This window comes from Lasiodiplodia theobromae, assembly GCF_012971845.1.
Source record: "Lasiodiplodia theobromae strain AM2As chromosome Unknown scaffold_1, whole genome shotgun sequence".
Lineage (NCBI taxonomy): Eukaryota > Fungi > Ascomycota > Dothideomycetes > Botryosphaeriales > Botryosphaeriaceae > Lasiodiplodia > Lasiodiplodia theobromae.
Window position 1 is genome coordinate 1,568,466 of NW_023336399.1, and position 22,867 is coordinate 1,591,332.

At 55.1% G+C, this 22,867-nt stretch overlaps 9 protein-coding genes across 9 annotated transcripts; 5 read left to right on the forward strand and 4 right to left on the reverse strand.

Annotated features, from left to right (window-relative positions):
• Positions 1-49: 49 nt before the first annotated feature.
• On the forward strand, positions 50-2,023 carry LTHEOB_476 (4-coumarate-ligase; the record flags this gene model as incomplete). The annotated part of the gene is made up of 1 exon (XM_035513829.1): positions 50-2,023. The coding sequence occupies one exon, from the start codon at positions 50-52 to the stop codon at positions 2,021-2,023; it is 1,974 nt and encodes a 657-aa protein (XP_035372478.1).
• A 583-nt stretch (positions 2,024-2,606) lies between these two features.
• On the reverse strand, positions 2,607-4,269 carry LTHEOB_477 (Tfiih and nucleotide excision repair factor 3 complexes subunit protein; the record flags this gene model as incomplete). Its single annotated transcript, XM_035513840.1, has 4 exons — positions 2,607-3,350; positions 3,493-3,937; positions 4,000-4,087; positions 4,146-4,269. The coding sequence occupies 4 exons, from the start codon at positions 4,267-4,269 to the stop codon at positions 2,607-2,609; spliced, it is 1,401 nt and encodes a 466-aa protein (XP_035372479.1).
• Positions 4,270-4,520: 251 nt separating this feature from the next.
• On the forward strand, positions 4,521-5,565 carry LTHEOB_478 (Phenylacetic acid degradation-related protein; the record flags this gene model as incomplete). The annotated part of the gene is made up of 8 exons (XM_035513851.1): positions 4,521-4,553; positions 4,612-4,652; positions 4,707-4,719; positions 4,874-4,982; positions 5,045-5,116; positions 5,195-5,260; positions 5,322-5,400; positions 5,469-5,565. 8 exons carry the CDS (start codon positions 4,521-4,523, stop codon positions 5,563-5,565), a joined length of 510 nt encoding a protein of 169 aa, XP_035372480.1.
• A 135-nt stretch (positions 5,566-5,700) lies between these two features.
• LTHEOB_479 (Mediator complex subunit Med17) lies at positions 5,701-7,741 on the reverse strand (the record flags this gene model as incomplete). The annotated part of the gene is made up of 2 exons (XM_035513862.1): positions 5,701-7,393; positions 7,446-7,741. 2 exons carry the CDS (start codon positions 7,739-7,741, stop codon positions 5,701-5,703), a joined length of 1,989 nt encoding a protein of 662 aa, XP_035372481.1.
• A 307-nt stretch (positions 7,742-8,048) lies between these two features.
• Positions 8,049-9,625, forward strand: LTHEOB_480 (Imp-specific 5nucleotidase 1; the record flags this gene model as incomplete). The annotated part of the gene is made up of 7 exons (XM_035513874.1): positions 8,049-8,073; positions 8,124-8,134; positions 8,189-8,209; positions 8,263-8,277; positions 8,330-8,477; positions 8,527-9,321; positions 9,378-9,625. The coding sequence occupies 7 exons, from the start codon at positions 8,049-8,051 to the stop codon at positions 9,623-9,625; spliced, it is 1,263 nt and encodes a 420-aa protein (XP_035372482.1).
• A 501-nt stretch (positions 9,626-10,126) lies between these two features.
• LTHEOB_481 (uncharacterized protein) lies at positions 10,127-11,221 on the reverse strand (the record flags this gene model as incomplete). Its single annotated transcript, XM_035513885.1, has 1 exon — positions 10,127-11,221. One exon carries the CDS (start codon positions 11,219-11,221, stop codon positions 10,127-10,129), a length of 1,095 nt encoding a protein of 364 aa, XP_035372483.1.
• Positions 11,222-12,558: 1,337 nt separating this feature from the next.
• On the reverse strand, positions 12,559-14,981 carry LTHEOB_482 (6-phosphofructokinase; the record flags this gene model as incomplete). Its single annotated transcript, XM_035513896.1, has 3 exons — positions 12,559-12,761; positions 12,815-13,733; positions 13,782-14,981. 3 exons carry the CDS (start codon positions 14,979-14,981, stop codon positions 12,559-12,561), a joined length of 2,322 nt encoding a protein of 773 aa, XP_035372484.1.
• A 5,039-nt stretch (positions 14,982-20,020) lies between these two features.
• On the forward strand, positions 20,021-21,163 carry LTHEOB_483 (NADPh-dependent methylglyoxal reductase; the record flags this gene model as incomplete). Its single annotated transcript, XM_035513907.1, has 3 exons — positions 20,021-20,094; positions 20,151-20,578; positions 20,637-21,163. The coding sequence occupies 3 exons, from the start codon at positions 20,021-20,023 to the stop codon at positions 21,161-21,163; spliced, it is 1,029 nt and encodes a 342-aa protein (XP_035372485.1).
• An 883-nt stretch (positions 21,164-22,046) lies between these two features.
• LTHEOB_484 (Nuclear transport factor 2) lies at positions 22,047-22,747 on the forward strand (the record flags this gene model as incomplete). Its single annotated transcript, XM_035513918.1, has 6 exons — positions 22,047-22,053; positions 22,118-22,135; positions 22,230-22,294; positions 22,348-22,419; positions 22,477-22,578; positions 22,634-22,747. 6 exons carry the CDS (start codon positions 22,047-22,049, stop codon positions 22,745-22,747), a joined length of 378 nt encoding a protein of 125 aa, XP_035372486.1.
• Between the last annotated feature and the right edge of the window lie 120 nt (positions 22,748-22,867).

Consider the following 22,867-nt stretch of genomic DNA (forward strand, 5'->3'; position numbering starts at 1 on the left):
TCCATTCTTCGTGTTTTCCATTATCAAGTGAGTGACAGCGTGGGTGAAGATGGAGAGGCACATCGAGCCACCCAAATTTGAGCTGCTGCGGGCAAAATGGGAAGCACAGCAGCAGGGCAACCCAAACAACGACTCGTTGTCACCCACCACCCCGGGCCGCACACCTGCCCAGCAACGCCAATTCTACACTTCTTCAAGCGAAACACGCGATTCCAAGATCCGCCGCTTCAGCTCCTTTGCCGCTTTCACAACCCCCATCAACCCATTTGCCCGCCGCGATCGAGTCGGCATGCCTTTTCCCAAGTCGCCCTCGTACAAGGCCCTCGTCGCTCCCGACGAGCGGGAGGACCCTCCATCTCCTTTGAAGCGCCGCCACGGAAGCAGGCTCTCGTCCTTCAAGACCGCCTCACACGCCATGCCACCACCGCCATTGCCAGCTGCAAAGGCCAACACCCAAGCTCCTCAACGCCGGTCCATGCGCCTTCCCAGGAGCCAGACAACCAGCAACATCCCGCTGCTCACAGCTAGCGCCCCCGAACCTGTGCAGCGATCTCCCATCAGGCGTCCACCGTCTGGAACTCCGTCGCGCAAGACGACGGGATTGAGACAGCCATCGCAATCAGCGAGCAACCTTATCCGCAGCAGACCGCCTACACCCCATCGCAGCGCCGACGAGCCAATGCCCGTCACTGCCCAGTCTACGAACAATCTAATTTCTCTGACTTCCTTGAACTCATTTGCCAACATCCGCAGCAAGCTGCCCACGCCCGCCATGAACAAGGAGGCAAGGCAGTTAGGAACGGCGACTAAAATGTTCGGAGGCATGGTGAAGGCACAGAAGGCCAGGGACAAGCGCTCGTACACGCAGCCTAACCTTACGAGTGCGACGACCATGCCATCTCAGTTCATCACGCCGCGAAAGACGGCCTTCAGGGAAGAGTTCGCTACTAAGACGCCGCGCTACATGGCAAGCGAGAATGCCAAGCCGTTATCTCTCACAGATGATCTCTTTGCTCCAGCTGACGGGCTTGAGGTCACAGAAGTAGTAGGTGATGAAGAGCTCAGGCGGTACGGGGCGAGAGTGGAAGATTGGGGAAGCCCGCACGCTATTGAGACACCTCCGACTATCAAGCCCAACAGGACATCCGGCACCGCTCACAGCAGACACCCCTCACAGCTTCCTCGCCTTCACTCCTCAGGCTCTCTCCCCCAAAATGGTCTTCTTGCGCCGCTCTCTCCGCCATTCCCTCGAACGCCGCGTCACTCGACCGCTCATAGTCAATCTCTGCTTTCCCCCGGCAGCGGCGCCAATCCGCCCACCATCCTACGCCATTCGCACTTGTCGCCCTGCTTGGAAGACTCACACACGAATCCGAGGACAGCAATCCGCTTCATCTCCACCGGTCAGCTCCGTGCATGGTCGCCTCCATCGTCCCCAACACCGACACATTCGTCCCATTCGTCGTCCTTCCAAGCCCTACCTCCGTCTCCGACACCCGCCAGCGGCGGTGGCGGTGTCTACGGCGCCCAGCCTCCGACGCATGCGCTCGTCAACACGGCACAGCCTTCAGCCTACTGGGCGGGCCGCTTCGCATCGTGCTTCGACCGGCTGCGCTTCGAGGCCTTCCACACCGAGGGTCGCGCCTTCCGGCTCTCCGGCCGCGTGTCGGACACGTTCGGCGCCTTTGTCGACGGCGGCGAGGAGACCCGTGCCCGCCGCGTCTTCAGTGAGCTGTCCGCATGCTGCCGCTCCGACGAGGCGGCCCGCAGCTTGCGCGACTTTCAGGCCGAGTGGGCCCGCAGGTGCGGCAGCGTCTCCTGCATGCCGCCGCCGGCGGTGATTGTGTTGGGTGGAAGTGGAGAGAGTGGAAGTGGGGTGGCCAGCAGTGGGGATGCTAGAGTGGGCGACCATGTGGTGGGTGGGGGTGAAGACGGCCTGAGAGGCGGAGAGGGCAAGGGAAGGAAGACGGGCATGGGATTCATGGAGAGGCTGAGGGGTATTGCAAGAAAGACGAGCGCTTAAGATGGCGTTGGCTTGGGTAGAGAAGAAGAGCACCTTATGGGTTTTACGATATTTGACGACTGTACGATATCAGGATGGGATTCCAAGGTATATTCGGGGGATTAGAAAAGTGCTGAGATTAATGGGAAAGGAAGGGCATATGATGGGGTCGATCATTCCTTTCGGCATTCCTTAGTCAAGATGGAAATTCAAGTAGTACTAGGATAGACGGGCTTCTTACGATATCATGAGCCCACGATTGACGAGAGACGAGGAAGGCTATAAGGTAATTCAGAAACCGATATTCCGTTCAAGGAGGCAAGGGATTAGACTGTTGGATGCTAATTGAAAAGTGCTGAGTGCTGGTGCTCCTTACCGAATTGACTCGGCAGAGTGAGAGTGTCAACTAAGAACCGTCTTTCTCTATCACGTACAGTAAATAACACCTGCTTCCTGAACGCCTCATGATCGCCTTTATCATTCTTTTTTTGTCTTATCATCATCACCCAACGAGCCGCATCTTTCGTTGGTGTAGACAACACCATCTACCCGCCTCATTAGTCCCGCGAGGGCCAGGGGAAAAGGAGAAAATCCAACACCTCTCTCACGCCCTCTTCTGCCTATTCTTGATATACTGCGAAATCTGCTCAACGCGAGTCAAGAACATCAAGCGCCTCACATCATTACTCCAAACGAGCACGCCAATGTGTCCAGCGTACTCCTTCAAATCGCGGAATTCTTCCCAATCCTTGAAGTCCTTGAACAGGAAGCCCTCGGTCGCACGCATGCGGTCACCCTCGATCTGCCACAGGCGGATCTGGTCGACGACGGTGGGCGGCAGGACGGGCGTCTTGCGTTGCATCTGCGGGTGGGCGTACGTGTCGAGGTAGGAGATGATCTGGTCGGAGGTGATGCCGAGGCCGATGGCGCGCTGAACCGACTCCTTGGTCAGCTTGCCCGACACCAGGTTGGGGAAGCGCGTCTCCAGCTCGGTGAAGAGGGCCAGCACGGCGATCTGCAGCTCGCTACTCGTGTACGCGTAGAGGCGGTAGTTCGTCTCGATGATGATGTAGCCCTTGCTGCCCGAGGTTGATGTGGAGTTGAGGGCGTTGGAGAAGGAGTCGTTATTGTTGAGGGCGGCAGCGTCTGAGGTTAGTGTCGTGGCGAGACGGGTCGGGTAGAAGCGTGTGGATTTGGACGAGGTGCGAAAGACAATGCCAAAGTCGTTGAGGTCATCGAGCATTTGCAGTTGGGTTGCCGTCAGGCTGTCGGTACTGTAGTCCTGTCCGAGTTCAAGACTGCCTAGCATGAAAAGGAAGGATAAGACGTCGACATTGTCCATTTTGAGCTGTTGAACGGTTAGTCGTGAGTTCCAAACGGCACATACAACCAATCATTCCTCAAGTCAAGGGCATGACGAAGGAGATAGCAGCAGAGAAAATTTCACCAACGACAGGAGCAACGATTATCATGAAGGAAGCTGGCCATACCTTGTGAGCATTCTCGAGGTACACGATCAGCAGACTCCACACTTGTGCGTTTACTTCCTGCAGCAAGAATGAGAAGCCTGCTTGTGTGATGCTTGCCCGTCCTCCTCTCAGCTCAATAAAATGGCCCAGATCCAAGAGAGTCTTGGACGCAGGACTGATTTCTGATCCGCCTACCAGCGCCGAACCCGCACTGCCGACCATGTAGTGTAATATAGTTTCCCACTGCCCTCTCGCGAAGGCGTCTAGTCGTTCTATCGACACGCGCTTCGAGCCGGTTTCTACGCATGGCACGCCAAAAGATCGGTGGTTGCCTCCGCCGGTGAGGGCTTGTCGGAGAGAGTTCTGAAAGCCGCTGGCAAGACGGTAGGCGCGCTGTCCCTTTGTCTCTTGCGCTTGGGTTATAATGTGGAGGCTCTCGAGCACGGAAATGGCCTTGTCCTTTTCTCTACGCGAAGAAACGCGTTAGTATATGGCTGCGCCGGTCGGAGGGAGGAGCCGTAATCGCACCCATTCGAATCATCGCGTATCCATGTCTCTAGTTCCGTAGCGGGGAGAGGGCCGGTCATGTAGAGCATCGCCATGACTATCGTCTTCGCTGCGGGACGCCGAAATGTTAGCCATGTCGCACAAACAGTCGCGGTCGGACAGCTGACCCAAGTGAGGCAGCATGCGGCGAAAGACGGCCAAGACGGCCGAGGGCTGCTGGTACAGGCGTTTGTGGATGGCGCCGGACAGACCCTCGAGGTAGTCGAGGGCCTGCGACGATGAGGTCGTCATGGCGGAGCGGCGGCGGGCGGTCGACGTCGTTCGCACGTTTCGCTAGGGCAGGGTCATTGTCGGGGGCTGGCGAGCGAAGGTGGACAAGGTAAACGAAAGGGCGCTGGTGGTTTGACTGCACAGCTACAATGCGGTTGCTGCGAGGCGCACGCGAGTCAGGCAGAGCTGCCTGTAAGGCTGAATGAATCCCCCCGGGGCAAGCGACGTCACCGCTCTCCATCACACCTCCGCGGCGTCGTATCTCATCCGTTATGTCTCAAAAAACGTTGAAGTTCGTGAACTCGGTAAGAATTCTCTCATCCAGTATGCCATTGGACTTATTCTCACGCCGGTAACCCTCAGGTCTGGAAGTCATTCCAAGCCACCTCCGGCTTGGAGCCGAGGTAGAACCTCACCCCTCGCCCGTACCATCTCTTGACTGACAATTGACTAACTAGGCTTCTGAACAATGTACGTGACATGTTTTCTAAATCAGCGGAAGAGATGGACCCGAATTGGCAGAAGGAGCCCTCCGCTATTGAATCAGATTCCTTATGACTGTAAATGCCGACACATCTTCGCTGTGTCAATATCAAATTATCACCCAAGCTGATTGGAAAATCAGCTTCGCATCACCAATGCCATACCAGGCAGTGTCAAATTCGAACTCGACATTGAAAGGCACCATACCAACCGCCTAAAGATCCTCCATGGCGGCACCATCGCTAGCATGGGTACGTGCGAATTACTTATACAACCTTTGCTGTCCTACATTCTCACTGACACGTATTAACAGTTGACCTCGGCGGCTCGCTTGCTGTGGCTTCAAGGGGCCTTTTCGCGACAGGCGTGTCGACGGATCTGAATGGTACACCTCTGCAAAGCAATACTGCAGATTATACAGTTGTGCGAGCAGCATACTGACACGATTTACTTTTGTTTACAGTGACCTATCTCAACTCCGGCGGCACCGAGGGAAATACCATCCGTGCTGAAGTGACGTGCGATAAGTGTTCGTCGAAACCGTCCCAACAACAAGCCGCCTCATTCAAGCTAACATTTGCATCATGTAGTCGGCAAAACACTGGCGTACACGAACATCAAGTTTTTTAACGACAAGAATGAAGTCGTTGCGCGTGGAAGCCACACAAAGTGAGTCATTTCCTTAATATATCGCGAACCTCAGTAGAGTCGCTGGTTTTTCTAACTTGGCCTCAAAGGTACGTGACATTTGCTTGGAAGGACCCGAACAACATTGTCGAAGAAATCAAGGCCGAAGAAGCAAATTCAACCGAGTCGGGAGATGCGAAGCAGTAGATAGACGCACCCGCTACAAGCCATAGAGACCGTCGTCCTCACGTGAAACTAGTAGAGTAGTGATAGAACGAATCAAATAAGCAGCATCACGAGATCCATAAGTGGTATCATGCTCTCAATCTAGAGACATCTAGCCTATGGCGGCGATACATTAAGGAAAGCCTCCACAACTTCCTTGAAGCTTCTGCTTTCCCCGTCGGTTTCCCGCCACACGGCCTCATCACCCTCCAATTGGGTATCGGGAGCGTACCAGCTCACCTTGAGACACCCTTCCTTTCCAGAAATGTGTGCTGCTAGCTCTAGCAGCACTGCTTCCTTGTTTTCCCCTTCGCCCTTTCTCTTAACAACGTACACCAGCTCCGGATGGCGGTTACTCAACTGCAAGCCGGAACGATCCTTGGCGGCGAGGTTAAGCGCCAAATCCATAGATATGGCATGGTCGAGATACTCTCTAAGGGCATCAAATGTGTCAAAAGAGAGGGTGCGTTTCTGGACTTGGCGATTGTCGTGGTAGAGGATGTCAGCAAGGGCGGGAGGTATCGTGAGGCTGACCTCGCTGCCCTGGATATGCGGCGCAATGGGCGTCCGAAGTGTTATTGCGAGCTCTTGACGCAAAACTGCAGCTTCATCCAACGTCGACGGCAAGGGTAAGGTTGCTGTGGTCTGCAGGGGTCGAGACAATACTGCCATCAGAGCATCCAGTTCAGGAAGACGGCTCTGCGCAGAGTAGGCGGTTTTAATTGTCTCCGAGAGGTTCGCGTATGCTGACTCAAAATTGGTGCTGAGAGATATCCCAGCCCGGGCCAGAATGTGCTGAATAGACGAAAAATATGATCTAAGGGCAGTGGTGGTGTTGTGGTGGTAGATGAAGTTGAGCAAAGTTCGGATGATGGGAAGTTGGGGCTCGGGTCGAGCGCGGTCAGTCATCGGAAGCGGCTGCTGGGTACGCTTTCGCAGTCTTTGACTGTGAATGTAGGATAACAGGAGACGTAGTGTGAGCGCTACATCATTGGCTAAGCCATCCTCGGGGCGCCTGGAGGGGAGCTCGTCCGCATCTTCAACGCCGATCAGATCGACGTGGATCTCTCGCTTTTGGTCCGAAGCGTTGGCTGCAGCCTCCGGGCTCGCGGGAATGATGATGACGTGATCTCTGAAGTGAGTTTTGTAGGATAGCAGTTGCCTGGACTCCATGGTCATCTCGTGGAATAACTCTTGCTCGAAGAGAGAATCTCTTGCTCTCCGGATCAGATCCTCAATTTCCAGGTCGCTTTGCTGAGCAAAGACCAGACTGTTCTGTTCCGAAGTGCCAACAGTCTTCCCGTCCTCGACGATACGAACACGAACGGTTTTGGGCTTCTGGACGAGAGCCTGGTCAAGGATGATGTTCCCGTCTTCCTTGGCACGCAGAGGAGCAAAGCCACGAGCCTGGAACCTATCGCTCGCCTCAAGGAAGCCAAACTGGACACCCAGAGTGCCGCTCTCACGAGGCACCCTGCGCAATGACCATCCCCGCTTCTTGATGGACAGAATCTGGCCCCAATATTGGGTCTCTTTCCGCACCTCTTTCTCCAACTTTGTGGCAGCCTGCAAAAGCGAATCCGCAGATGCGCCGAGCCCCTCCATGGTCCAACCCTTTGCGACGAGATCCTGCTGCTTTCTTTGGCGCTCATCCAGTGGCTTGACCGGCCACTTGTCATAGGCGAAGCATCCCTCGGGGACACCACTCTGCTTCAGGGTAGGCGACATGTAGTTGGAGCCACGGGGATTATCTTTGGAGAGGAGAAGGCCAAGGAAGTCGATGGTGTACAGAATTTCCTGCTGAGCATCACTACTCATTGTCAGCGATGCAGACATGCGGATTTGGGCCAGCCGGGCCATACTTGATGTGCCTGAACATCTCAGCCTTAGCTTCGCGGAGCTCGTCGGCGCGCTTCTTCGCGTCATCGGTCGCTTCCTCGTCGTCGTCCTGGGAATCAGAAGCATCGGCAACGCCAGCCTGCTGGGCGGCGACCATGTCCCTGAGCTTGTCCTCGTCCATGTGGCGGAATTGGCCGAATTGCGCGGAGATGCGCTGAAGCTGCATCATGAGCGACTCGTCCTCGTCGGAGCTGGACGGGGCGGGGCGCAAGGCCAATGGGAGCGAGGGGCTGCCGCCCGACAGCTGCGAGTCGGCCATGGTTGGTGGGCGGTTAGACGGCGGAGGTGCGTGCGAGACAGTGGGTGGAGGGCAGAGATGAGGCGTCGGCGGGAGGAAGGATGGTGTTGACAAGCAAGGCTGCAGCGCTAGCGACGGGTGCATTGCTCGGCTCCGGCTAGGCGGGTCTATCGATAAGAAGAGAGCCAGGGATGAGAGGGGCGCGGGCGGTGTGGCGGGCGTGTGACATGGATCGGCCAGCTCCGACGCGGAGAAGCTGTCCGCCCAGAGCTCTGCTCTTCGCGCCACGTTCGTCCTCTCTGTCTCTCCTGAATTCCAGAAAACAGTCATGACGACCAGGTACAGAGTTGAGTGTAAGTCTGCCCCTGCTGCCCCCGCGCCGTTCCACGCTGACACTCGCCAGATGCACTCAAGGTGCGTATTCACCTCCCGCTCTCGGCCTCCGTAGCTCGCTGATCAGCTCCGTAGACGCACCGGCGTGACCAATTGGTACCTCAGTCCCTTCAATGCCATGACAAACTGCGTGCTAACGTGGCCTGCAGATCGAATGGATCAAGGTGCCCAACCCCCACAAGTGTCTTCCCCGGATCCGAGCTGACGAGCTGCCAGGGCCTGCTGGCGGTGCCGTTTGTGCTGCACTCGCAGCCGACGGCCGTGTTTGAGCCGCGCCGGGAGAGCACCGAGCAGATGGCCGCCATCGCTCACCGTCGCTACGGCGAGATCATGCGCGACGTCGAGGAGCTAATCAACGACCACAGTTTGTGCACCTTAAACCTGTTCGTAGCTTTGTCTAAGTCATGTGTCAGTCGCCCACCAGCGAGCCGGCACCGAGCAGAACTCAAAGCTCAAGTTGCTTGTGCCTGCCGTGTCCAAGTTCTTCACGCCCTTGGTTCTCCACGATGCCTTCGTCTACCAAGATCAGCGTCGTTTCATCAGCCACCGCCGCTTCGTGGCGCCCTCGTTCAACGACGTCCGCCTGATCCTCAACACAGCCCAAGTCATGTCTCTCGTGCGTGCCGGTCCCCTTGACTTGATCACTTTCGATGGCGACGTCACACTGTACGATGACGGCCAATCCCTTGTCCCCGAGAACGCCGTCATCCCGCGAATCATGGGTCTGCTGCGGAAGGGCACCAGAATCGGCATCGTGACCGCAGCTGGTTACACCGAGGGCGCCCGCTACTACGAGCGTCTGCATGGCCTGCTCGACGCCATCCGCGCCTCCGACATGCCAACTAACTACAAGCAAAATCTCATTGTCATGGGCGGTGAAAGCAGCTACCTGTTCAAATACTCGGCCGACGAAAACCATCTCCTGCAGTGGGTCCCGAGGAAGGACTGGATTCTCGAGGAGATGCGCTCATGGACCGAGGACGACATACGCCTGCTGCTCGACGTGGCCGAGACTGCCCTGCGTGAGTGTGTGAAGAACATGCGACTGTCTGCACAGATTATTCGGAAGGAGCGCGCTGTCGGAATCGTGCCAGCCAATCCCGGTGGAAGGTTTGCCAGAGAGCAGCTGGAGGAGACCGTCTTGGTGACCCAGAAGATCCTGGAGATGTCCGAAGTCGGCCGCCGCCTGCCATTCTGTGCTTTCAACGGTGAGTTGCTGCTCCCCAGACATGTGAAGTCGCAATCTCTAACAGGAGCCCAAAAGGTGGAAACGACGTCTTCGTCGACATTGGCGACAAGTCATGGGGTGTCCTCGCTTGCCAGCGCTTCTTCGGCGGCATCGAGGGCAGCAAGACGCTTCACGTTGGCGATCAATTCCTTTCCGCCGGCGCCAACGATTTCAAGGCTCGCCTTGCCTGTACCACGGCTTGGATCGCCAACCCGGCAGAGACATGCTCTCTTCTGGATGAGATCGCTGAGTTGGACGAGATGCAACAAAGGAAGCAGGTGTGACCCTCGACGGAAATCTCTTAACTTTCCCACCTAATCGGATGTTGGAAATTTGGCTTGGAGTTATTTGGCTGACAACCATATCGGAAGGACGTCGAGTGAGTTCATGAAGATCCATGAAGTCAAGATACCAGGGAAGCATGTCGATGGAGTTAGGAAGAAATTCAATTTTGCTGTTTTGAAAGCACCCAAACCAGACCTTAATCATGCATGCCTGCTAATGTGCTATCAGTCTATTTAAGCTGATGTCGATACTGCAGTCTAAACATCCCATTCTGAACGCCTAAGAAACCCTCCAAACCATCAGAAGGAAGACCAAGGCAATTCAGTCTATTCTTCAGTACTTTTTTTGTTGTTCGGAATTCTTCTCACGAAAATTCCAATCCCCCTAGTCTTTCTTGTCTCTTCTGAAAATAGGCCGCTTCTCCCGCATCTCATTATCGAGAACGACCGTTTTCCAATCCTTCCCTCGGCCCATTTTCCCGTTTTCACTGCCCTCGATTCCTAAAACGGCGTTGTACGCGGACAGAACTCGCCAGCCGCAGGGTTGAGCATCGATATTTTCCTCGCGTGGCCGTTGCTCTGCTGGGCGTGCTGCATGCCCACCGCTTGAGGAGGAGGATGAGCATCAATGATGCCCATGGCAACATCGAAGCTGTGGTGTGCTTGCGGAGAAATCAATCCAGCCGGGACAAACAGCTCGCCAGACGTCTGCCTCATAACTGGACCCTCACCTGGGACAGTGTCGGGGACACTATCCCTCCACGCCCAAGGCTCCATACCGTCGTGCGTAATCGTTCCCATATTCTGTGCATATGTCGTAGTCAGGGTCGGGGTCGGGAGCGGCTGAAAATTCGCCGAGGGGTATCCGGGATGACGTTCAGCTTCAGCATACATCTCCACGCCGTAGCCACCAAGGTGCGCAAGCGAGGTGCCTTGCTGGTGCGGATGTTGGAGCTGGTACTGGTACTGATGCTGGGGCTGGTACTGATGCTGGGGCTGACGCTGAACAGCGTCACGGGAATCAAGGCCCCTAGTACCACTAACAGCTTTGCCATGAAAGCCGTGTGGCCTAGCATTGCCGTACTTTCCTCGGCTGCCAGACCACGTCTTCTTCTTGATCTCGGCTTTCCTCCTGTCTTCTTCCCTCTTGCGCTCCTCTTCGGCAGCGGCGGCCTCGCGCTCGCCCTTCTCCAGCTCAAGCGCCGCCTCCAGAGCCGCGATCTCCTTGAACTGCGCCTCTAGCCAGGTCTCGTCGTTGTCGTCGCTCACCAGCAGCTTCTTGTTCTGTGCCGCCATGGCTCCGCCATCGAAATGAGATTCGGCAGAAGCAGAGGAGCCTGAAGGAAGTGTGTCCTCCCACCGCGGATGGCACTCCGACGTCGCTGTCGCCAAACGGTCCGGCCCGGCGCCCGCGACCGCAGCGGGTACGACCGGCTTGCGGAGCTCGTCGTAGATGTAATGCCCGCGCGTGAACCAGTGTCGCAGTTCGTTGAGCGGGCGCGGCGTGGGGACTCCGCTGATGTGAATGTAGCGACTGGGTTCAGCTACCTTATTCGCACCCAGCAGGGACGATGGCGTCGGGGTCGAGGCGGACATGGTTTGCTGCCGGTGCTGCTTTCGAAGGATGCAGCTGCTGTCTGGTGTTGAGGATGGGTTCGGGTTTCTGTTGATGGGAAGTAGAATGCGGATCGGTCTTTCGGTCGTGAGCGTCTTGATCACCTGCCGATGCGCGTGCGTTGCGCTGGTACTGGAAGCAGAGGTGGACCTATGGATGCTTCAGCCCTGGAGGCCGGGTGGGTCAGTCGGTGTTTGTAAGAGCGTGATCTGCGCTGCTCGAAACTGGGCTGGTTTGAGCGAAAATCCTCACCATCCGTTTGGCCGTGCTAGGCGGTTGTAGAGGTGAGTGGAGGTTGACCAGTATGGCCAGCTGTCGAAAGACGATCGTGCTCTGGCGGTGGCCGTCAAGAAGATCTAGGGTGGCATTGTAGGTGGAGGTGCGAAGGAAAGGACTCGAATGGGCACGAAGGTTTTTTTGTACCTGTGGCCCGAATAGTGACCTCACGTGCGCGAAGTCATGCAGAGGAAAGCCGCTGGCAGGGAAACCGTGCTGTTGCCTTGAGAGTGTAGCAGAACCTGTCCACTGTTTGCTGACTGGAAGACGTCGAAGTGTGAGCCACGAGTTACATGTTTGGCTGTAATCTTGTCCAGTCTCGACGTAGCTCAACAGTAACGCCTTAATAATAAGTGCTAGTTCTATTAAAGAGTATCGTCCCTGGTCTTCCCTTCACAGTAGGACTGTTGAAAATATTAGTCTCAGTACTAGCAAATGAGGCTCTGTGTGCTAAACAACTACTTGGTGAAGTAACAGCGCTAGTACGCTATTAATTGTATATCGAAACTAGTATCTCTAAAAGAGGATTTCAGTTACTCATTCTGGTTTCTAGTTTGCGTTAGTTGATAAACGATTGGAAAATTGCCCTTTATAACGCGTTTCTTCAGTGGTCTCAACCAGATAAACAAACAATTGCAACTTTGTCTAGACATTGGTGGCAGTGCTGTATCGGTGTGCAAACAAAATAATCGTACGTACTATGCTACTACTCTGAAAAAAAAGTTACTTACCTAAGTTATGGTCTGGTGGTGTAGATGTCACGGAGTCTTTTTTTCTTGACACACTGATTCAGTATTGGTCCACAAGTCACAGCTACCGGATGAGATGTTTGTCCGGACGGGTCTCATTCTGCCTGAGGAACGGGAAGTCACGCTATTGAAAGAAATTCCATATTTACTAGGAGAATCATCTATCATATTCTCATGCAGCTGCCTTTTTTGTTCGAGCGGAAAGTCATTATCATGACGCGAATAGTCCCATACTCCTGCAGCGAGCGCCTGCCATCCGGTATCTAGCTACTTAAAGAAAACTCGTACAATGTTCACAAAACAGGCTTGGGCCTACCGCTGAGGGTGTCGATCAAATCCTTGTAGCCCATCCAGAACTCGTCCTTAGGACGACGGTTGGGCCAGTCGGTCTCCTCGTTCTCGACCTTCTCCATTGCGGAAAACTTGACCTTGGCGCCACGGATGCCGATGACCACAGCACTCATGGGATCGGCGGCGATCTCGTCCTTGCTCTTGCCTACGAAAAGTTAGTCTTCTATTTCATTCAAGGGGGTTGGGTGATTGGCTTACCCGCAAAGCTCTCGAGGTGCTGCATACTGCGGACACCGAACCTGGTGGCCCTCATTCTGTCCATGGGCGAAGGCTTGCCACCCTGCTGGAAGTGACCAGGCACACCGTGACGGGACTCGAAGCGGCCCTTGCCCTCCTCACGGATGATATCAGCGATGAGCTCGGTGCTGTAGGTCTTCGATGCCTTCTCGTTGCGGAGGATGATCTTTCCACCACCACCAAGACCCTTGTCCTTGGCGAAGCTGTCGCGAAGGAAATCGATATCCTTCGAGAGCATGCTGAGCGTGATGCCCTCCTCGGGAGTGTAGACCGCGAGAGCTCCGACCGAGATACCGGCCAGAGTAGCGATGTAACCAGAAGCGCCACCTTGGGTTTCGATGACGAAGACACGGCGGCGAGACGCAGATGCGGATTGCCTCATGACGTCGCAGTACTGGATAAGCGCGTTCAAGCAAGTGTCGCTACCAAGCGAGTATTCGGTTCCAGGGACGTTGTTGCTGACGGTGGCCGGCAGGACGGTCATGGGAATGCGGAGGGCGGAGTAGTATTGGCGAGCCTTTCTCAGCTGGCTGACAGCGGTGAAGGCCTCGAAACCACCGACCACGAATAGCGCTTGGATGTTGTACGTGTCGAAGATTTTGGCCACACCCTCAAGACCCTCAGCTTCATCGGCGGGAAGTCCACGGTTGGTACCAATCTCCGAACCACCACGGCTGACCCAGTTCTCAGCATCGAGCCAGTGGATTTCGCGAACGGAGCTGAGGGGCTTGTCAGCGTGGTGACGGCAGAGGCCGGGGAAACCGTTGTAGAGGGCGACGGGGGTGTGGCCACGGGCCAAGCAGTAAGCAACGGCCGCACGACTGGCAGCGTTCATTCCACCTGCCGGAGCACCGACGTGGATGATACCAACGCGCATGCGCTGTATACGTTAGCCAAAGTTTCAATATCAGGGAAGCGCAGTCATTACCTTCTCCGGGGGAAGTTGAAGGTCTGGAATCTTGGCAGAGGTCATGATCTGGTAGGCAGCGTGGTACTCAGCAAACTCGACGTCACGCAGGCTCATGGCACGATCGAAGTCCTTGGCCTTGATGGCAGCAGCAACCTCGTGAGTCTGTTTCACGGCCTCCATAAGCGGGCGGCGGACAATCTTGTTCTCCAGAATGCAAATGACAGGGCTGGGCGTGTCAGGAGTGGCATCCAAAACGGCATTGACGGCCTCGGCGCCCTGAAGAGTCGAAAGCATGCGGTCGTAGGCGCTAGCCTCGCCACCTCTTTGGACGTGACCCAGGGTAGTGATTCTGGTGTCCAGCTTGAGCTGGTTTGCAAGCAGGTCCTTGACAGTATTGGGAGTAATGGGTTTGAGGTTGGAGTCGTGAGCACCCTCAGCGACAATGACCATGGTCTTGCGCTTGCCCTCTTCACGGTGCTTCTTGACAATCTTGCTGAGATCTTGCTCCCAGTCCTCGCCCGGGGGCTTCTCCGGAAGGAAGACGTAGTCGGCGCCGCTGGCAATACCAGCCATCAGGGCCAGCCAACCGCAATGCCTGCCCATGACCTCGATGACGAAAGCTCTCTGGTGGGACGAGGCGGTGGAGTCGAGCTTGTCAATTGCCTCACAAATGACGCCGAGAGAGGTGTAAGCACCAATGGTCGCGTCTGTTCCAGCCAGATCATTGTCAATGGAGCCAACGAGACCAACGATGTTGAGATGACGGAATGGGGCGACCTGGTCGGCGGTAAGCTCCTTCTTCTCGACCAGCTCGTCGACCAGGCTGGGCCACTCGGATCTAAACAGATCGGCGCCAGTCAAACTGCCGTCTCCTCCGCAAATGACAAGGGCGTCAATGCCCTTGAGTATCATGTTCTTAGCGGCCTGCAGACGGCCGGGGCGCTCTCTGAAGCTCATGCAGCGAGCAGTGCCGATGAGAGTGCCGCCCTCGGAGAGCCAACCGCGGACATCTTCCCAGACCATGGGGCGGATCATGTCGCCGCCCTGGACAAGGCCCTCGTAGCCCTCGTAAACGGCGTAGGCCTCGCAGCCGCGGTGGATGGCCATGCGCACGACAGCTCTCACAGCGCCGTTCATGCCAGGAGCGTCTCCGCCCGAGGTCATGACACCGATGCGGCGCTTCTTGCCCTCGAGGGGCGGCGGGGGGTTGGTGGCCATGGTGTGTTTGGTCGGCGCAAAAGCGGTGGGGTATCGGATGGCGGGGTCTCAACAGAGCTCGCGGCGAGAAATGATGGAGGGGTATAGGCAAAGAGGTGGGTGGAGGATGGCGCGCGGGAGGGTGTGAAGAAAGAACGCGGCCAGAGGAGGGAGCGGAGAGCTGAGACAGACAGCTTTAGACTCGGGCGCGCAGCTGGTGACACAGTCCCGCCGTGGCCGCCGCGCGAGCTTGCAGCTGAGATTTTTGGCCGTGGGGCCTTGCGTCATACCCAAACGCGCAGGGTCCATCCGTACCACCACTCCGACGATACCGTACGCGCTGTATTTCATTACACCTGTGCACTCCCGCATTCCTTCCGGCATGGTGCATCGCACGCCTCGCCCTCAACGCCCCGTGGGCAGCAGCAGCAGCAGCACCCGGCCGCCGCGAGACGCGGTGCGGCTGCACATGCAGCACGCCTCACGCATCATAGGCTGCGGCAGGCGGCGGGGGGCGCATGTCGGCATGCCGAGCCCGGGCGGCTGCTCCGGCGACGGCGTTTGGTATCCAACGCGTTCCACAACACTGGCTGTCATCTAACGCCTCGCGCGCTGCTCGCCTCTCTCCTTCTGGTGAGCTGATGTCTCGTCTTGTGGCGTGTTGTTGGGAGCACCCTATCTCACTCGCGGCCCCGGCTCGGCCAAATGCTCCACTCCCTTGCCTACCTCCTGCCGCCGTTGCAGCGCCGTTTTCGTTCACCCGTGCCGCGACTTTTCGCGAGCCTCGCAATGACGCAGCTCGTCGATCCAGTGATATCAACCCGATCACCTCCCGCCCGCCTCCATATTCTGCACCTTCACCCTTTTCCGACGCCATCCGGTGCCTGCGCGATGCTCCGCGACCGGCGGATTCTTATCGTCTGATATCTAACGTACCACGCGTCTCAGAAATAGCTCAAATATCGCTTCACCTCACGACGCCTTCTTTTCGCTTCTGGACTGTGCGTCGGCCCCGACCGTGTAATGCCTCAGGCCCCAGTTTTACCCTTCAGATAACTTGACATCATTCGAACGACAGCTTTGGCGTTTCGCAGCAATCGATCCGGATGTGCACCTGCATCATCTCCCAACCCCCGACGGATTTGTTTAACAGCTCCACAAAGCCGTGCCCCGTGCCTTCCATTATCAGGTCCGCCAATTCTCGCGAAATCGAGACATCAGCGTCGGAAGTGAAACCAAATTCTGTCTAGCTAATTGCCTCGCGTTCTTTCGTCTGCGTCGAGGATGGTGTGACTTTTCCAGATCGAGACTTTTCTTCAAGCGGCCAGAAAAAGCCATCTGCCATGCTTCAAGGGAGCTTCAAGTATCATTCAGGTGAGTTCCGTATCAACAAAGGCACCGGATAACTGCGGATACTTTATGCCAAGGCCATGTAACCGGTAGACTGCACTGAAGAACCGCCGACATCGTCCACTTACTCGACATTGTCTCACTGCGGCTTTTTCGGAAGATTTTCAGACTCCCCGCACGCTCTATTCTATTCCTGACTAAACGGCCAGCCCTCGGAGCTGGGAACGTATGAATGGTCGGAACAGAGCATGCACAATAATTTGGCGTTAGACTGATGGCCGCCTGACAGAACCAAAAGTTGGTCGATATCTACAAAGAGTGCAGTGGACCGGACCAGCACATGCAAATCTTCGGCCAAAACTCATCTAGTATACTATGACTAGTTCAAGGCAAATTAGTCACCACCGCTACAGTTATTTATTTAGAGGCAGGGTATTCGCACTTTTCAGCTGTTTGTAAATTTCCTTAAATTTTTAGCAGCAACCACTGTGTCAATTTTGCCATCCTTTTGCTTCTTTTCACTCTCCCGCATTAACACCAAATACAGACCCAAACCTGGCATATTGATACTCCGCGTTGTATTCCATGGCCTCCCACTGATGACAAAAAAAAAGAAATCGGACAGTGATATGATACCTTTCCGAATTATGACCTGGAGCTTCCTCTTCCATATATCTGGGATGTAAACCTTCACGGCGAAGACCAGAACAAAGTCAATGATCGCTGTAATAGCGCAACTATGCGGTCGATACGGACACTAGGAAAAAAACGTAGTTCATAGAAGTGGTCGCGACAATGGTTGATTGGCGAGAGTTTGCGTGGTCTTGTGCGCTAGCCATGCCATCAAGCTTGACAGAACCCCCTCGTTCAAGCTAGCTGGGCACTTCCCAAACTCGGCATGCTGGAATAGACCGCTCAGGGTAGTGAAAACTCCATGGCACGAGACGGCCGGGCACATGAACGGAGCGAGGTTTCCTGCGGGGTATTCCTGGGTGAACTCGGCGGGGTGCATCAGCTCATGACGGTGGGCTGGATCTACGAACTTCCACGATAGAATGAAGGAAGCCGCGTGCTGGTTCAGAGTGTGACGGTTAATGCCGGACGGGCAACCTGCCTCCAAATGGAGCAACATTGCTGAGCGACTTGTGAAGGCCCTGTCGCAACCCCAGCAATCCACGTTAGGCTCGCGATGAGTGATCATGTGCTGTTCTCGGTGAGTGAAACTTCGGTAGAAATTCACACGGCACGATGCCTACCTGCTCGACGCTATTCTCTGTGTCGTGGTGTTTTTGGCATTCCGGACAAGCGAATTCCCGATCGAGGTGGTCCATGTATACGTTGAAATCGACGAAAACCTGCACGCATCCTCGGCATGATTGGAGATTGTGAACGATGAGGTAGTGCTGAAGCAGCCCCTCAAGCGTAATGCCGTCGAAGGTGCATCGGTTGCCATGATTATCCAGGGCGAGGCAGATGAAGTGTTGGCCCGACGCCTCCCAGTGCTGTTCTCTGGCTGACCGGCTGCCAAAAACTCTGTCGCAGCGCCTGCATTCGAAATTTCCAGAGACATTAGCAGCGGTTGCCCTCTCGATTAAGTCGAGCAGCTGGGTGTTGTCATGGTAGACAGCATACTCTCCCAGGTGGGAAGGCATGTAAGGCGTTTCCAAGCCTGGCATTTCTCTACCGGTATACGTGTGCGTCGGGAATGTTACTTCAGTTAAAGCTGTTGCAACACTTTGTTGGTTTAATCGAGACGGCGAACGAATGCAGGGTCTAGGACTAGGGCATGCCAGTGATAGATCGTCGGCGCTGCAGGCTCACCAAGAGCCAATGAGGAGTGATGGCGAAGCCAACGTCAGCTGGGAGAATGGATCCGTCACTGGGTGCACTCAGCAAGTCAGAACGGAGCGACGACAGATGATTCTGTTGAAGGGGATGAGCTAATTGAAATAGTGTGTGCCGAGGCCCATTTCGTGAGTGCAGTAGCGCGTACCGCGCATGTCGATCTGCAACCAGGTTTGCTGCAGGAACGGGCTTTCCTGGAGCACTTTGCGTTTTTTGGGAGTACCAGTGAGGCATGCAGATACTGGCTAAGCACTACCTGTTTTCAACCAAAAGAAAAAAACGAAACAAAAGAAGAGCCGGTTTTATCGATAGCTGAAGCAGATGTCCGGACAAAGGTGCGAACTCAAATAGCATAACGATGATATGCGACTACTTATGCGAATGGAGAACAATATCTCGTGGAACATGCCTCCATCCCTACAAAGGTCGTGTAATTTATGATGGCACTCTACACTACGTCGTCACACGAGAGGCAAATTTTTCACAGGGAAATCAGCACAGCGCAGACCAGTCCAAAGCCGAACCTTTCTGGGTCGTAACAGTGAGAACGGGTAGTTGAAGTATAAACGCATGATAGATTCGGGAACACAGAAGCCCCGATAAGAAGTTCAACTGCCGTCACAACCTAGGCGAGCCGACAACCCGAGGCCTAGCCGGTAGTAGCATAGAATTTAAACCTTCGAGATTGCATCCTACTTACGTGTATAATTTACGTCCAGATGCTTCTACTGATGGTAAAGCTACATCTGCCTCCGGATATTCGCTCCGGTAGCCGAGGATCAAAAAAAAGTTGATCTCGCCGAAACTTTCACCAGAATCTTAGCAAGAAATCAGTGTGACATCGTTTTTGTGGCACAGAGGGCTCGAATTTCCTGCTACCTGCCGTGAGCTGGCGTAAACGTCCATGGAGTAGGGGTGGATGGCAGAGCGGGTGTTTTCCGTGGAGAAAGCCTTCGCCGACGGGCTAACGCGATCCGCTGGGTCGTGCACTCGTACCGTTTCCGCGATAAGGCATTGTTATCGCGTCACCCGGCTGTTGCTTGCACCTTCATGTCCATTGACAATTGCCCACGGAGATTGTGTCATGCCACCGAATGCGACCGTTGTCCTCCAATCAGAACTCCATGCTACCATATCATCGGCCGCTGCAAGCTCCAGCCCCAGGTCTTGGTATCTCCTCGCCCGGCGCGATCCACCGGCACGTCCACCAGCAAGTTTACCTATTCCCTTTTCAAGTTTAGCGTCATCTCAATCCAGGGATGAATAATCTATATTTCTTACTCACACAAGTTTCTGCCAATCATAAAGTTACAATACAATACTAGTGGACGTGCCGGTGGACGTGCCGGTGGATCGCGCCGGGCGAGGAGATAGTGGTGTATTGCAGCCGAAAGCTAGCCCGAGGAACATTGGGGCCCTTAGAAGATGGGGTAACTATGCCCCATCGATTTTCTCTACGAAACAACATCTATGGATAGTTGAAGCGGTTGACCGGACGTCAATGTCGAACGGAAAATTGTGTATTCACGTCTGCATGAGAGCTTCAACTACCCATGACAGGAAACTTCGGCTGCGACACCCCATCTGTAGGTCTGGCGGAGTTAAATGCGCACTGCATGTGACGGTGGATCAACCTTTGAAGGGCGCTTAATCATCATTTCCGCCTGAACCCGATCTGCTATCGCGTCAGCGAATGGGAAATGATGCACAGTGCACTTGAGCAATGACTAGGCTAAAGTCCGTCCGATGGCGGCGGGCTTTGGATTTAACCCCGCCGTGGGGTCGACCGATGCCATCATACAAAAGAGTGGACGCTGCCCAGAACAAACGTCCACCACTCTTCCAATTCCACACCTCTGAACACAATGACACGCGTACTCCTTACTGGTGGCTCGGGCTTCATCGCAGGCCATGTGCTTGAGTATCTGCTGAAGCGCGGGTAAGTCAAGAGCCCCCTTGGCCCTCCACGATACAGTCTTCTCACTGCCGGCTTAGTCACTCCGTCGTCACGACCGTCCGTAGCCAGGAGAAGGCAGACAGGATCAAGGCAGCCCACCCCAGTTACGGCAAGGATAAGCTCGACTTCTCAATCGTCCCGGATATTGCGCAGGAGGCCGCCTTCGACGAGGCTGTCAAGTCGGACCCACCGTTTGAGGCCGTCATCCACACCGCGAGCCCCTTCCATTTCAATGTTACCGACGTCCAGAAGCAGCTGCTTGACCCCGCCGTCATTGGCACAACTGGCATTCTGAAGTCTATCAAGAAGAGTGCGCCGACGGTCAAGAAGGTCGTTATTACTTCTTCTTTCGCTGCAATCGTGAACCCCTTCAAGGGCAATTGGCCAGAGCACACGTATTCTGAAAGTGATTGGAACCCCTTGACGCACGAGGAGGCGCTGGAGAATCCCGCCAACGGCTACAGAGGTAAGCTTGCATTTAGCAGCAAAGATTATGGGAGATGCAGACTGACTCTGGATTGTAGCGAGTAAGACATTCGCTGAGCGTGCCGCATGGGACTTCCTTGAGAAAGAGAAGCCCAACTTCACCATTGCCACCATCAACCCGCCATTCGTCTTCGGTCCCATCGTCCACTATCTGAACTCGCTCGACGCCCTAAACACCTCTAATCAGCGCATCGGCAACTTCATCCTGGGCAAGTTCAAGGACGAGATCCCACCGACCGGCACCTATATCTGGATTGATGTGCGCGACGTAGCCCTGGGTCATGTCAAGGCCATGGAGCTTTCTGAGGCGGACAACAAGAGGTTCTTCTTCACGGCCGGCTACTTCAGCAACAAGGAGCTGCTAGAGCTCATCAGGAAGAACTTCCCCGAATACAAGGACAAGCTGCCTGCCCCAGACGTCACCGGCGCTGGCGTTGACTACCCCGCCGAGGGCGTTTACAAGATTGACAACTCAAGGACGAAGGACGTCCTGGGCATTGAGTTCACACCATTCGAGAAAACCGTCGTAGACACCATCAACTCACTCAAGGCTGTGGGCGCATAAATGATGGGGTAAATAAAGACGCGGACAAAATCAGGTAGACATAGAAGAAATACAAGCTGGTAGTCCAATCGCGAGTATATTCGTCACTGAGATGCTCATTGTTTCTCTGTCAATTTTCCGGTAATTCCCCATCTCTTAAACTCAGCGCTAGCCGAGTTCCTTACCTATCCTCCTTGGTCTCATATCAAAGTATCGACTGTTCAAAAGGCCGCGTTGTCACGAATTGAGATATGTAAGAGGACCTATTAATTGCCTTTTTCCAGTGTCAGCCAACAGGCTCCGGCAAGCAGAACACTTTAGCAAAAAATAGGTGTGTAGCTTAGTCAGACTGTTGAGCTTGAATATTTTGAAATATCATGGATGACTCATAAATGTAGTTTGAAGAAGAAGACATCATTTAAAGCGGTAGAGTTAGGCTTGAGAGAGCTTGCTTACCTGATAAGATTGGTGGCGCCTCCATGTGAGAAGCAGCCAATAGCCCCGACTGTAACGATGTACTCCAAGTTGGCTGGTAGGTAGCCTGCCCAGTCACTATGGTCACTATGGTCCCCCGGTTAGTCGCTCGCTTGCGCCGGGCTGAAGACGCCTTGGCCATAGAGGCGTGTTCTGGGACATGCGCGTGGCTTTTCGGTCTAGTGGTTGTAGAGTGTGCGTCACAGCTCCAAACGCGCAGAATTTCAAGCGGCTCTCGGTGGCCGAATTTACCCGCCCGGCAGCGCATGGGCCCGCAGAAGCGCAAGAGAGAAGCAGCCCCACCAAGCAGGTCCCCCCACGACAACGAGCAGTTTCGGGCTTCAACTACCGCCTGACACAACCAACTCCCTCTAACCCACTCCTCACCACATCTTCACCTAAAGAGCCAAAACACTCTCCCTCCATCAAAATGGCCGGTGAGTATCCTACATTGCGCGCCGAGTTTGCCGGCGATGCGGCGCTAACATGACTGGATTACAGACTTCCAGAACATCGCGAGTACGTACCCGGGGATCCTACCATAAGGGCGCTTATTGTTGCGCTCGATGCGATACTGGCTTTGATCGGCGCAGTGGAACTAATGGCCGCACAGCTCAGTTCGTCCAGTTCTACTACAAGACCTTCGATGAGAACAGGGCACAGCTTGCGTCGCTTTACGTACGTGGACACACAGGGCTATCTACACGTGCGGTTGCTGATGAGATTTACAGCGCGACCAGTCCATGTTCACCTTCGAGTCGAACTCGATCCAGGGCACCGGCGGCATTATGGAGAAGCTGACGGTAAGCATCGGTCGCAGCATCTGTTGTGTAGCCCCGCACTAACAGCGTCTGCCGCAGAACCTTCCCTTCCAGAAGGTCGTTCACCAGGTTGCCACCCTGGACGCCCAGCCCTCCACCGAGGATGGCGGTATTCTCGTCCTTGTCACCGGCGCTCTGCTCGTAAGTTCAGCCAGCCTTCCGGCCGTGGACCCACCTGCTCTGACACATTGTGAAGGTCGACGAGGAGCAGCGCCCCATGAGCTACACCCAGGCTTTCCAGCTTCGCCCCGACGGCGCTGGCAGCTACTTCGTCTTCAACGACGTTTTCCGTCTCGTCTACGCCGCATAGAGGGCGCAAAGAGCCCTGGACTTGGAGCATGGTAGCTAGGTTGGGTTACGAAGCAATGCGTTACATGCGGACGTGTGCATTTAGGAGGCTAGTCGATGACAGCAATCAGAGGAGGGACTC